Source organism: Myotis myotis, unplaced genomic scaffold (assembly GCF_014108235.1).
Source record: "Myotis myotis isolate mMyoMyo1 unplaced genomic scaffold, mMyoMyo1.p scaffold_m19_p_1, whole genome shotgun sequence".
NCBI lineage: Eukaryota > Metazoa > Chordata > Mammalia > Chiroptera > Vespertilionidae > Myotis > Myotis myotis.
The window spans coordinates 194,652,469-194,667,798 of record NW_023416313.1 but is presented as its reverse complement, the minus strand read 5'-3'; the positions used below and the strand labels follow the sequence as shown (position 1 = coordinate 194,667,798).

Here is a 15,330-nt window from a genome sequence, read left to right as displayed (position 1 = left end):
GGGAATCATTCGCCCTCTTTCCCTACTTCCAGCGTCAAGTGCAATCTGTTCAGCAACTTCGCAGCGGTGGCCGGACTCGCCCGCGCTCCAGCGCTCGCCCTGGGAAGCTCCCCCGTGCGGCTGCAGCTCCTGGCGCCAGACCAGCCTGGGGCGCAGGGGCCATTTGCGTGCCGGTGCTGCTGGCTCCGCTCCGCCGTGGGGTAGGGCAGGGGCGGGCGCTGAAAGCTCCAGCGTTGAGCTCCGCGAGCCGAGCCCCAAAGGGGGGAGGGGGCGCAGCAGCGTCAGGTGGCTGCTCCGTCCCTGCGCGCGAGTCAGTCCCTGCTCAGCGCTCAGCCTCTGCGGAGCCGGAGCATCTCCAACCCCGTAGACGGGTTTGGGGCTCGAGACCCCGCGGGAGAAGCCGAGATGTGATCCTTCCAACAGCCCATTGCCCTCTCTGGCTCCTGCTGCTTCTCCCACTTCCTCTCCCACTCCGCGGCCCCTGGACGGCGAGTTTTGCCTCGATCTCCAGGGAGAGAGGAGTGGATCCGAGGCGCGCAGCCCGGCTGAAGTTGGGCTCGGCGGCGCAGCCTTGATCCAGCTGCGCGAGGCGGGTGGGCTGGGGCCGGGGGAGAGGAAGGCGCAGTGAAGGGGTCTGGGTCTGGCCAGGAGAGACGGGAAGAGAGGCGCTCGAGTTGGCTCTTCCCGCTCCCCCGCCCCGGGGCGCGGGGCAGGGGGAGACATGCTGAGCCCGCGCCCAGGCGACGGCCCCGGCGGCTGCAGCCTCAGCAGCAGCTTGAGCATCAGCACCGGCGGGACAGCGACAGCGGGGGCGGCGCAGGCGCATTGTGCCCCGCGGAGCCTGCAGTTCCCGAGCCCCGTGTGCGGCACCGCCACAGTCTGGGCAGCGGCGGCCAGGGGAGCGCTACTACCATGAACTGCCTGGTCCTCCTCCCCAGAGCTGCTCATCCGGGTCGGGCTGGAGACACAGTCTGGGGACCCCGCCGCCGCCGCCGCGCCCCCTCTTCTTTCGGCTCCATCTTCTCTTCCACCTTTTCCTCCTCTTCCTCTACCTTCTCTTCCTGCATCCCCCCCTCCCCCGCCGCGGATCCTGGCCGCTGCTCTCCAGACCCAGGATGCCGGGGGGCAAGAGAGGGCTGGTGGCACCGCAGAACACATTTTTGGAGAACATCGTCAGACGCTCCAGTGGTAAGAAGAGTTGCAGTTCAAAACACCCCACTGCTGTCCTGCCCACGCGCGCCCCCCATCCTCCCCATCCCACCCCTCTCCCAGAGCCGGTGGGGGATGCAGACAACCCTACCTGGTGGCTTCAGGTACTAGCTGGACCTGATTTGGGGTGGGGGCAGGAATGAGGTGGTGGTGGAAAGTTAGTTGCATACCCTCCTCCCGTGCGCACCCCCCTCCCACCTGTCCAGAACCAGGAACCGGAGGGAGCTAAGGGGGAGCTGGCAGGGTGTAGACACGTCTAGAGAATAGAGTTGAGTTTCAGTTTGGTGAGGGATGTTTTCTTGTCCATCCTCTTTCCACACCACCCTCCCGCACCCAAGTAGGTGGCAGAGACTGAACAAATTCTTAGAGTTTAGTTAATCTCAGTGCAAGGTTTCCCTCAAGTTGGGAATGACTGCAAAAGTGGCGACTTCATAAGATTCAGTCTGGCTTTTGGGCCCAGTGGGTACCGCTGAAGGGAACCTTGGACAAGGGAGAGGAATTGAAGTTGGACCTTATGAAGAGGGGACTTGAACAATGGGAAGACAGTTACCATGGTCACATTTGTGTTGAAAGTTTCTTTCTTTTCTTTTTTTAATTGTGCATTGACTTATAATGATTCATATGATATTTGATTTGACTTAAACAGGAGCAATGTAGAAGGGAAGCAATAGCTTCTGTGCTTTTATAATAACTGGAGAAAGAATTTTAAAAATGCTATTTTACCTTGCTACTGATGTGAAGGTTTTCTTACCTTAAAGTGTCTTTAAAATACCACCATTTATGCATTTATTTCCTCCAAGATGCTCCGAATGGTGATGCTTATATAGTTCACATTTTAAGACCTTGTAAACTCTGCATTTTATGGAAATCTCTAGATCTTCTACTTATTTTTAATTCTTTTACATAATTTTCAAATTTTATAAGGATGATATGTAAAGTATCCTTTAAAATGTTCTCCCCCCACCCCCCTTTAGAGGCCCGTATTTTATTTTGAGATCCCTTGCTTGGAGAATTACGAGAGAGACATTTCTGCATATTGATTAGTGTAGAGCTTAGACCAAAGCAATTGAAATCCTCTCTGTATTTCCATAACTGTTTATTTATTCATTTGCTCATTCATTAAAACAATATATTTTTGGGTGCCTTATACAACAAGACACTCTGTGGGGTCCTTTGGATAAAGCAATGATTAAGACACTTCAGTTCCGAAGAAGTTCCCTGCCTAGTGGGTAAGACCAAAGCACCCTCAAATGACAGTAAATCATTAAATATAATTATGCTTTCCCTGAATTAATAGAATATATTATATTAATTCTTATATGAGGATTCCTTCTAGAACTAGGTTTGCACATATTTCCCCTGATTTGGGGACTATATATATTTAAATGTCCCAAGCTATTTTTCATAAAGTTTTACGTGTAACTTTATTTCTTCCACTGTGGTCAGTACCTGGTACTATACAAGTCTAGAGTAGACTTTCTGGGTTGAAAAAAAAAGCGAATTGGCCTGATCTAATTTAAGAAACCTATAATATTTTTTTAGCCATTGCAGTGTAATTTCAAATGTGTTTTTGATTTCTATGATTATATAAAATATAAATTTACAATGGTAGGCAATTTCTATGTTTGTCTATTACCTTTTTGTATTCCTATTATTCAAGACCTCAAGTACAAGGGGATATTACTGTTAAAACAACCACTTTGGGAAATTTGAAGGTTATTAGAATTAGTTATTTAAAATACGTGAGTCTTATTTCAGCTTTCTCATCCCCTTGAGTTATTTCAGAATAAAGAATAAAACCATTGGCTCTCTGATGCTCTACAGGGTAACCAGAAGGTCACAGTTCTTTGACTGAAGTTTACTAATACAGCATCTTTGAAACTTCATATACAGACCAGAACTGTGAGCGGGTTTTTAGATTACCTTTTATTTCAGATGTACCATGAAATTGAGACTTACCTTGTGTGGCTTAGAAATATCTGCTTCTGTTGCCTCCATTTTACTTCTGCCGTCTAAATGAGTGACTGTTCTGTCTTTTCCACATGTCATGCTTATAATGCTTCATTGGTTCAATGGTTCTTGCCATGGATAACACCTAGTGCAAATGGAAATGTATCTGTTCAGGCATTTTACATACCATCTCTAAGTGCTTATGGGTAACTTTTAATCCCACTACTCAAAAGCTCTGAGCTGTGTTTGAAATGTGTTAGATACTTGAGGTTAGTATATGCACAGGTGTATGTAGTAAGTACTGGAAAGTCTCAGAACCACTTACATAGGAAGAACCCTGGAAAATAAGAATCACAGTATTAAATTGGTCTACATATTCATGTGAGGGTTCCATTTCTATATGATTTGGCAGAGAAATAAATTCGTTCTGAGAAATTGTTTAATTGAGATTAACAGAGAAAATGCTTTTCAGAATTCTCACAGATCAAGTTCGTCTCAGTGAAGATTTCACTATTCTCTAAATTAAGCATGTCAAACTCACAGCCCGCGGGCTGTATGTGACCCACAATGAATATTTTTGCGGCCCAGCCAATATAACGGTGTGAGCAGGTATTTACAATTTGAAAGGAACTTAGTCTCCTGTCAGATCCAGGATTACTGACATTCACCTTGGGTCAGTTTTGAAGTAATCACTGTGAATAAGATTTCCCCCGAAGCAGGAAAGATAGTAGCAGAGAAGAGATGCAAGTGTCAAGAAGAAAACATTAATTTTATCATTGCTCTTTTTTTTAAAAAAAATATTTTATTGATTTTTTACAGAGAGGAAGGGAGAGGGGTAGAGAGTTAGAAACATCGATGAGAGAGAAACATTGATCAGCTGCCTCCTGCACACCCCCCACTGGGGATGTGCCCGCAACCAAGGTACATGCCCTTGACCGGAATCGTACCTGGGACCCTCCAGTCCACAGGCCGATGCTCTATCCACTGAGCCAAACCGGTCAGGGCTATCATTGCTCTTGTTCTTTATTTTTTATGCTGTACTTTTAAAAATAAACCTGCATTTCTATGAAAATTGAAGCTGTTGTTTTTTTGCGGCCCACATGAACTTAAACCTTGTTTATTTGGCCCGTGTTAGTCTTTGAGTTTGACATGCTTGCTCTAAATTAACAACATTGAAAGCGAAGTGTTGGTAGAGCTTTAGTGGAAAAAGAAAGAAAAGGAGGCAGTTCCCCCAGTATATTTAAGAGCTGGAGAGATAGCCTGGGATCGTCTGTTTACCTTTACCCCTTGAAATGCTTGTCTTTCTGATACAACATCATTTCTTTCTTATGAAAAGATCGGATCTTTTAGTGAGAGTCAGATGACGTAGAGACATATACATAGAGATGCACACAGATACACACATGGACCAGCATCCACCTAGATACAAAGATAGATGCAGTAGAAAACCCTCTCTTTCTCACACACACAGAAATGTAGAAAGAAACAGAAATACAGAGGGAGGGAGGAAGGGAGGGAGGAAGAGAGATTAGACATGAAAGGGAAACAGACACAAAGCAAAAACAAAACAGGCTTATTTGTCCATGGATATCACTAATGAGCTGAAATCTCAGCCAATTAGAAAACCATCAGAGAACTTCTTGATGATGCAGAACCAAAGAGCAAGGAGTGTGGTATATTTGGGTATACTTTTTCAACGTGAGGCATTCCTAATATAATGCCAAACTTCTCAGTTGCAATTTCCCAGAATAATGGTGCTATATTCTGTGCCCTAGAGTAGCACTGTAGCCTATTTGCTACAGTTATTTCATACCTCCTGATGTGGGATTTTTATTTTCCTTATTTAGTTAACTCAGTCTGTTATGGGAAGGCATTTCAGATTATTACTGGTGATTCAAAGTCTGTAAAATAAAATAATCAGGGCTATTGAGTAGGATGGATACACACACACTTTATAGACAAATACCAACATATTAGAGATATACTGAAACTCCTTCTTTCAGTTTAAAGATAAAAGGCAAGATCATTTTAGACCAATAAAAGGAATTCACTGATTCTTGGTATGTGATTCCAGTAGGTATAGAGAGCACATTATTACTCCAAGAAGTTGTAAAGGTCAAAAGTATAAAAAGCAAGGTTTAGATACATTATTTTTTTGGCTAGCAGCAGGAATAAATTGGTAGGTAGAAAAAGTTTGGGAACTACATAGTGAGTTCATAACACCATATAACGTCTCCGGCCCAAAGTGCTATTGACCAAATCTGTGTCTGGAATATTATTAGGCTATCTTCCATTATTTTAATTTCAATTATTTGTGCAAGCTATTCATCAACATATATTAGGCTGTAAGGAGCAGTAAGCTCCTGGGTAAAGGGAAAAATTACTGAAATAAAACAAAAGTTTTCAGGACTACTAGATGGGAATTTTAGATTAGAGAACAAAACAAAACATTTCCAAGGTCTTCAATCTGATTATATCTTTGGCAGCACTTGCTATTCAGATGTCTTTGATCCCTTGAGAAGTCGGCAGAAGTGGTTATTTTGGGTGATGGTGAACTAGGTTGCCATTTTGAAAAATTATAATTTCGAAAACAATGTACTTTTATTAGAAATGAAGTATTACTCTTTAATATTTTAAACATTATGAAAAACTAGAAATGTTTTTCTCTTTAGAGAAAAAACGGGCTCAGGAAAGAAGGCAGAAGCGGTAGTATTTTATGAACCACTTAACTTTCAAGAGCAGTTCAAGATACTCAATTTCAACCTTTCTAGAGGTACTCAGGTTGCACAGCCATTTCTTTACTCAGTGACTTCTTATAGGAATATCCACAATTATTTTTGTACTGTAATTAATATTTGTAAAGACTGGGTCTTAAAGGAGAACCCGTGGGAGAGGAAATAGAGACACTAGTGATTTAAAACCAAAACAAAAAAGGAATAATAACTTTTAAGCATTATGCACTTTAAAAGAAATGGTGAAAAAAATGGGTATTTTGGGTATAAATTTCTTGATATTTTTTTCTTGGAAGATTTTCTTGAACATCGAAACCATTATTCAGGAAATACTGATAAAACCATGTAGTGTTTTAGAAGCATTGGTTTACTCAGATATTATAATGTACCTCTCCACTATGACGATATCATAGAGGTTGAAATTATACTGACAGCTTCCTAAATAATATTTACAAATAAGCCAGAGGATTGTCTTTTGCTTTAGAGCCCACGCTGCATTATATAACAAATGCAGCACTTTCCTGACTACAGAGCTGGTTATCCCAGGACACTGTTGTCTTCATTAGAATTGAAGACATTCACTGTTGTCTACCTTTTGCTTGATTCCAGAAGTAGGGTATGCACAAAATCCATGTACCTAGCCATCTTTTAACTGCCCTCCTAACAGAAACACAGACAACATTTTTTCTTGATAGAAGGGAGCAGCTATGAGTATTTTGACAGTGACTGCTTAGATTTCCCAAAAGAAATCCTTTAGTTTAGTCAATATTTATCTCTGACTTTCATTGTTAACAATAGCTGTTTGCTAGCATGGACAAACAATATGTCCACGTTCTCCAGGGTCTGGCCTGGGAAAGGGTCCTATGTATTCTTCTCCAAAGCTCTGTATTTAGGATTTACCACAAGAGGTCACTATAGGTTCTGTCACAGGTGAACCAAGTATTTATATTTTTGTTCTGTTTTCTTTCTTTTTCCCCCTCAAGTTTGATGGGAGGTTAAAATCAATGTTGTTAGTTGTTACTCTTAGAAGAAAATATTTAAAATGTAGGACATAGGAAAGTAAAACGAAGAAAGGTATTTATTTCTTTTAATTATGACAATCTTATTTTAGTTAATGGTGACCAATGTTTTGTGACTATATTAATGGGGTATTAATAAAAACAATTTATGTAAAGAAATAAATTTAAATAAATTTTAGACTAGCGGAAGATTTACTTTAGCAGATGGTGGTGATATATATATAAAATATAAAGAAAATGCCATATAAATAATGTTCATACTAGAAAGATGAATATACATATATGAAATCTTAATAAAATTTGTCCCCTAGCATATGTCTTGATATAATTTATATCAAATTGGTGAAGGAATCGGTTCAGGACAGTACCTTGATTTTATTGACAGATAGTGCACAGATTTATGGTTACTTGCCTAGGATATGATTCTAGTATTTTGATATTATCCAAATTTTTAAAATAAAATATAGTTAAAACAAATATTCTCCAAAGTTCTCCAAATTTACTACCCCAAAAATATGATTGGAGGCAATCTACTTTAAGAGGTGTTGTTTTCTAGAATCTTGATTATAGTCTGAATCTTGATTATTGGGATTTTTTTTTTTCTTTTTGGGAGGGTTAGAAACCACATACTGAGATATGCTTTGAAATGTCCTAAACAAAATTAGTTTTAATGGGAAAATTAAAATATGCCATATAGTAACTTTATGAATAAAATAACTATGTCGTGAAAACAAATAAACTTAAATAACAAGCCACAGCCAAAAACCAGTGGTAACTGTTGTGGAAACTGAGGTTAAAGGAAGTAGTCTTGATGTGCTCTAAGAAATGGATATTTATAAAACATTTTCCTTTACCAATAGCAGAGTTGAATTATAAAAATTCCATCTTATGTTCTTGTCACACACACCAAAAGGAATGAAAATGATAACTATGGGAGGTACTGGATAAAATAATTAACTTGATTGTGGTAATCATTTCATAATGTATACATACATCAAACCATCAAGTCGTATACCTTAAATATATACAATTTTTATTTGTCAATTGTACCTTAATAAAGTTGAAAAAAATCCTCACTATATTCCACCAAATACTCTGACTTAATAATGTATGGCATGACTCCTTTTCATCATTGAGGAATGAATAAAAAGAATTATTTAAGTATCCTTATTTAATATCATGTAGAAGTTAATACTGGAAAGGTTTAGTCTTGAAAATTATTTGATCGAATGAGGGCAATAATAATATAGTCTCATAAATCAGTGTGTGTTTTAGATTTTCTTAATATTTGGTTGTATATAATTACTATTTAAGAAATATCTTTATATACATTCTTAATAGTAGTTTTGTGATGTTTTAAGTTTTCACATAGAAAAAGGTAGGAAAATTAAGTAAGGAACAGAGTAATTTAGAAAGAGTGGTTGAAAAGCTATTTGAAATTTTGTTGTAAAGAATTTCTCTTTCTTGGGGTCTAGTCCCATGAAAGAAATAAGTACTATGTACTAAGTCCTATTGATTTCAAGAAATATGTGATTTGAGATCTGAGCTAAAGTACACAATCATAGCAGTTCCTAAAGGTACTGACATAGAACTGGGAAATCATGAAAATGTCCCTATATGAACTAAGCCCTGTAAGGATATGGGTCATACCTTGCACATCCTATATAGTAAAAGGGTAATAGGCAAATTGACCCTAACAGCAGAATGACTGGGAATGACTGGTCACTATGACACACACTGACCACCAGGGGGCAGATGCTCAATGCAGGGGCTGCCCCCTGGTGGTCAGTGCGCTCCCAGAGGGGGAGCTCTGCTCAGCCACAAGCCAGGCTGACGACTGCCAGTACAGCAGTGGTGGCGGGAGCCTCTCCCACCTCCTCAGCAGCGCTAAGGATGTTGGACTGTAGCTTAGGTCTGCTCCCCGCTGGCAAGTGGACATCCCCCGAGGGCTCCCAGGCTGCCAGAGGGATGTCTGACTGCCAGCTTAGGCCTGATCCCCTGGGGAGAGGGCCTAAGCCAGCAGGTGGACATCCCCCAAGGGGTCCCAGACTGCGAGAGGGCACAGGCTGGGCTGAGGGACCACCCCGAGTGCACAAATTTTTGTGCACCGGGCCTCTAGTGCTTTATATCCTCCACTGTGACGAGCCCATAGCACTAAGTACTAGTTGAATACATGATTTTTTATTTGTTTCCTATATTAAATAAACCTATAATTGATCCCCCCAAACAATGCTGATTAAATTTGTTAAGTAAGCTTGTATAATTAATTGCATACTTTAAAATACTTAATCAGTGTGCACATTTGAAAATGGAAATCGCATTGTGTAGGGCCAATCAGATTGATCTGATGAGAGCATGGGAGGTGAATGTGTAAGTGATCTCATGCTCATCTTTTATTCCAACTTGATATACAGCTGAAATAGTTTCCATCACTTTTGTTCACATCTCCAAGGGTTTAAAAGCTCAACTATTTTATGCAAGAAAGAACTGTTTAGAAGTTTATATATTCCATTTAAATTATTTTTAAAACAACTTTGCAGTTAGGAGTTGCAAATGGTAAGTTTTATCATTGAGAATTGATTCTTACTAGGTTAAGTATCTTCTGAGTGTTTTTGCCTTGAGGAGTAGCTTACAGTCAGTCCTATTCTGTATTCAGTGGAAGAGGGAAAATAGATTTTGGCAATTTAGAGACTGCAGGACCAGCCTCAGACCACCAAGTTTAACTTAAAAAATCAAATAACTCACTTGGATTGAGGAGGAAAGTTAACCTTTATCCTGATCTTCTCTAGAAGTCTTTTTTTTTTTTGTCTACCAGCGCATATATATATATATTTTGGGGGTGGCAAATTAAAGCACAATGAGTTTATTTTCATCTAGTTATAGCACTGAGAAAATAGAGGAGTTTTTCAATGAAGCTTAAATAATCCCAGAATGAAGTCCCTTAAAAACAACTTCCCTCCTTTTGCTTGATCCTCATACTCTTTCTAATTAATCATTCATTAATTCAACAGAAATGTATTGAGTGCCTACTGTGTGCTAGACACTGATCTAAGCACTGGGGGTGAATAATGAACACAATGATAGTGATTTTTTTAAAAAAATGTGAGGGCAGTGTACACGTTGGTTAAGAGCTATAGGTTCTGGAGGTTTACACTAGAGTCCTGGCTCTGATATTTACTAGCTCTGTGACTTATGTATCTGTACCTAGTTTTCTCCTCTGTAAAATACAAGTAATAATAGTACCTAGTTTATGGTGTTGGAGAGGTAATATGTGCAAAGTGCCAAGAACAGTGTCTGGTATATAAGTATTAGTATCAGTGCTGTTAGTTATTATCATTATTTAGATGTTTAAATCTTTGAATGCACCATCTGTAATTGATGCCTTTACTTCTTGGTCACCATTTCCTTTTGTATCTGTTTTCAACTGATTTTCTGCTATACCGTAATGTTGAAGCTTCCTAGAGGGTTACATACAAGTGAGCATTCCTACGAATCTAAAGGCCTTTTATTTGTTCGTATTTTTCTGGCTTCATAGGATTTGAGACTGTGCTCCACTACCCTCTCCATCTCCATGTTCACCTTTTGGATTTCATGTCTGTACTTCCTCCTGCCCTTTTCCCTGGGTTCTCTTTCTGTTCCCTTTTGCCTCTCCTTTTCTCCCCTCCATCCCTTCTTTTTTCTCCTCTCCTCCCTTCTGAAGAGTGAACAGTCATCCATCATCCGGGTTCAACCTTCAGCGGTCTTTCTCACATCTTCACCCTCCTCTTCAGAGCACATTTGTCCTCTGTGCTGGCTCTATCCTCTCCGCATTCCAGTCCCGGGTTTCCAATGGCCTGTACAATTTCTCCTCTTATACTCTCACCAGTCACCTAAAACTCAACATGGCCAGAACTGAATTTATCATTGGCTTTGGCTTCAAACAGACTTAGTTTCTTTGGTATTTCCCTATTTTTGTGTAAAAGGTTTTGTGATATAATTACCAATCACCTGGGTATAAATTAATTAACTCATTCTGCACACAGCACTTATGGAGGGTACAAAAGAAATACATGGCACCCTCCAGGAGTTTAGTTGGTTAAGAGTGCCATCTCAATATGCCAAGGTTGCAGGTTCAATCCCCAATCATTTATTACTTCTTAGGGAGAGAGGGGAAGGAGGGAGGGAAATAGAGAGGGAGGGAGAGAGATGGAGAGGGAGAGGGAGAGGGAGAGGGAGAGGGAGAGGGAGAGGGAGAGGGAGAGGGAGGGAGGGAGAGGGAGGGAGGGAGGAGAGAGAGAGAGAGAGAGAGAGAGAGAGAGAGAGAGAGAGAGAGAGAAAGATATTTATTGGTTGTTCCACTTATTTTGTTGCTTCTTATTGTGCCCTGACCAAAGAAAGAATTAGATATGGAAAGACATTATCCTACTCATTCCTAAAGCAATCTCTCTCTCTACTTGAGCAACAATAGTCAAGGTAACTGGTAATCTTTCTGGAACTCTGTGGAGGTATTTTCAAGTTCAAAGAACAGTGTTCTCAACAGAGCAAAGGCATTTCCATCTTGATGACACAGACTTCTGTCCTGGCTTGAGCCTTTACCTACAGTGACACACTTAGACTCTCCAGGATTATAATAACTACCTTTCAAGGTCGCTGGCAAAACTCAGCAAAGCCACAAATGAGCGGATCTCGCACTGTGCCTCATCATAGTAAGGGTTTAATAAATATTCACCTTTTTCTATTTTCTCTAAGTAAGGTAAGTAAGGTTAGGTAGGTTTTCTTTTTTCTTTTGTTTTCTTAATCTGAGGAAAGCAAAGAATTAGGAGTTGAGATTTCCATAAACTGGTGGATCTGAGCTTAAAAAGCATTTGGATTCACTTTATCAAGGTTGAGGAAAAAAACACAAAAAGCAAAAACAGACAGACACCCCTTCTCTATGCAACACACGTCTATTACTTAGAGCCAAAGAAACATCAGTTCTCCTCACCTCAGTAAGTGGCAGAGCTAGGAGAAGCTGAAGAAGGCAGAAATATCAGCCTCTTTTTGTAACTGACCCAGTGACGTCTAACCAAAGGAGAGAAATGAATTAAATTTGTGATCTCTAGCTCCTAGTGCATAGATTGTAGAAATTAAAAAAAGGGGGACAAAGCTTCAGAAAATTAATTGGATAGTAATGTATTGCCTTGCTTGTTTTTCTACCAGGTATGCAGGTTAGACTAGTCTTTTTTTTTTATTTTTTATATTTTATTGATTTTTCACAGAGAGGAAGGGAGAGAGATAGAGAGTTAGAAACATCGATGAGAGAGAAACATCGATCAGCTGCCTCCTGCACATCTCCCACTGGGGATGTGCCCGCAACCCAGGTACATGCCCTTGACCGGAATCGAACCTGGGACCCTTGAGTCTGCAGGCCGACGCTCTATCCACTGAGCCAAACCGGTTTCGGCTAGACTAGTCTTTTAATTGAAATTCTTCATAGTTATCTTGTCATTAGTGTTCCATTGCCTCAAAAGGTTAACTTCAAAGAAAATATATAATCCCTTCAGAACACACACAATTCATTTGTAAAAACGAGGTTTGTTTATTCGCAGGATTGAAAAATGATGCTGAATCATTAATTATGCAATACTTTTTCCCTTGATAAACACATTATGACTGATTTAGCTTTTATCCAAGATTATATAATTAGTGAATGTCTTATGGCTTTAGGTATTTTAAGAAATTTTATTGTAACAAAATCCAGTAAAAAAATCATCATTATCTGTATTTAGGTAAAGGTTTTTTTTTTTTTGTTGTATTTTGAGACTATGAGTTCTATAAGCCATTATTGCAGTCATATTTTCCTTCTAATGATTCTGACCAGTGCTTTTTTAAAAGCCCATTTTCTTATGCACAAAACACCAACTATTAAAAGTAGTAACTTTGAATTGTTGAACATTTTTTGGTGTGTTTTGAAATTTTTTTATAACAAAATTGCTATTATTCCTACCACTAGAATTTCAGAAATATGAAGTACCTCATGCATTCTGAACCACTTTGGGTTAGATGTAAAAATAATGCCATCAAAGAAACACGGAAACTTAAAAATGTACCTTTGATCTCGAAGGAGATGAAACATGGAGGCATATTTTTAAATTTGATGACAGCTGAACACATTTGAATAAATTAACAGATTTTTTTTTGCATATTTCAAACTCCCACAGTGATGGTCTGCCTAATGTTGCCAATATTACTATATAATAATTAGTCTCACTGTGTCACTGTCGACACACACACATTCACACACACCATCCTATAAAATAAAAGCCTAATATACTAAGCGTCCAACTGTTCATTCCACAGTTCGACCAGTCACTATGACGCGCATTGACCACCAGGGGGCAGATGCTTCGGCTGGTAGGTTAGCTTGCTGCTGGAGTCCAGCCGATTGGGACTGGGCGAGACAGGCTGAACACACCCTGGACGAATCTGTGTACTGGGCCGGTTTCAGCCCAATCCCTGCAGGCCAAGCCGAGGGACCCCACCAGTGCACGAATCCATGCACTGGGCCTCTAGTTATATATGTTTTCTTGTAGAATGTTAGGATACAGGTGTATTGTAAGGACAGGAAAGATAGAGCCTTTTATTCTGTTATTGATATAGTAGAAGGCAATGTACCCCCGAGAAATCAACATTGTGGATGTGGTCATGGCATATAAATTATTTATGCTTTTGTTTAGCCACATGTGCCAAGACTCCATTTAACCCAGGAATTATTTTGTTGTTGCTGTTCTATGAAACTTAAATATATGTATAGATAAAGCTCACCCAGAAGCCAAGATTAAAAAATAATATATACTCATGATTTAAAACCACAAGTTTCCAGAGTGCAGGGAAATCTGCTATTTTTGTATTTTATTTTATTTTTTTTTGAAGAATTGTCAGTTCTTCAAAGAAAAATATCTAGCATGGTCCTTATTTATATTCCTGACAATGTCTAGCATTGCTCTAATAATTATTCATTGTGATGTGACTTTAAATAGGAATCAGAATATTTATATTTGATTTGATCATGTAACAAGTATTTGCAGGTATATAGACATATTCCCTGATCTCATGGAACTTGGAATCTAGTAGGAAGAGAGGCATTCAAAAAAATTGACATCAAATATATCATTACAAATCGTGTAAGCAATTTGAGGAAAGAAGGGAAGGTGCTGTGATTAAGTGTAATAGGGACTAATTTTGTGTGGGAGATGGTGTCAGGGAAGGTCTTTCTAAGGAAGTTGTGCCAAATTGAGACCTAAAGTAAGAGGTATCTAGATGGTAAGCGGGCAGAGGAGGGTTTCATGCAAGGAGAAAACATATGAACATATTTATATTTGATTTGATCATCTAACAAGGAGAGAGAGAGAAAGTGATTGGTTAAGTTTGTGAAGCTCAAAGGCCAGTACAGTTGGATTGCAGTGGACAAAAGAAGAGTAAGATGGGAAGCAAGGATGTGGGTGTCAATTAGGGACCTGGCTATTCAGGCCCAGGCTTTTGCAATATAGCCCAGTGCAGTGGTCAGATCTGACCACAAGAGTAACCTGTTGTGTAACCACAAGTTGGATTGGAGGGAGAAGGAGGGATGATAGGGGACCAGCTAGGAGACTATGATAATAGTCCAGGCAAGAGATGAAGGTGGCATGGCCTGGGATGGCAGCAGTAGAGATGAAGAGAAGTGGATGCATCTACCATGTTTTTGTTCTCTCTCTCTCTCTCTCTCTCTCTCTCTCTCTCTCTCTCTCCCTCTCTCTCTCCCCTCTCCCCTCTCTCCTCTCTCCTCTCTCCTCTCTCCTCTCTCCTCTCTCCTCTCTCCTCTCTCCTCTCTCCTCTCTATCTCTCTCAGAATTATTAGGTTTAGTGATATATTGGATGTCATGAATGAGGGAGAATAAGGATAACTTTCAGGGTTTTGACTCAAGCATTTGGGGATAAATTGATAGATCGAGGTATGGAAGATTTCCCTGAGATGGGGGAGAACTGAAGACAGCCAGATTGGAGTGATGCTTGTGGAGATCACCTGCATCATCACTTTGTCATCTAGCTTCCTTTTCATTCCCTTGAAGTAAAAAAGAATGCAACCCAAGGGAGCTTATAGTGTGGCCATGTACAGAGGTGATTCTACTTATGGACATTCAGAAAAGAGTATCCCAAGCCAGGCAATTAGCTTAGTCAGTTTATTCTCGTGGATTAGAAAATGTAGCTTCAGATTTTTATAAGAGCCCCATTCAGTTGAGAAACTAAGTAAGTTGTTAAACAAAACCAAAATCCCAAACCAAAACCTGACTTTGTAATGAATATTTGACAGTCAGCATTGTCGAGATACCCTCTTCCACCAATCTCTTGTAGAAAATGTTAGTGATTATTGCTACCTGGATTTTATTGTGTTGCTTTTAAGTTTCAAATTTCTCTTCTTGATT

General features: G+C 40.0%; 1 protein-coding gene across 1 annotated transcript in view; it reads left to right on the top strand.

The window, feature by feature from the left end:
- Nucleotides 1-638: 638 nt before the first annotated feature.
- The window catches only part of KCNH5 (potassium voltage-gated channel subfamily H member 5), a 255,663-nt gene continuing 240,971 nt past the window's right edge, over nt 639-15,330 (top strand). Inside the window, exon 1 of the mRNA XM_036309340.1 lies at nt 639-1,188. Within this exon, the coding sequence (XP_036165233.1) occupies nt 1,116-1,188 (73 nt within the window). The 5' untranslated portion in view covers nt 639-1,115. The remainder of the gene's footprint in view (nt 1,189-15,330) is intronic.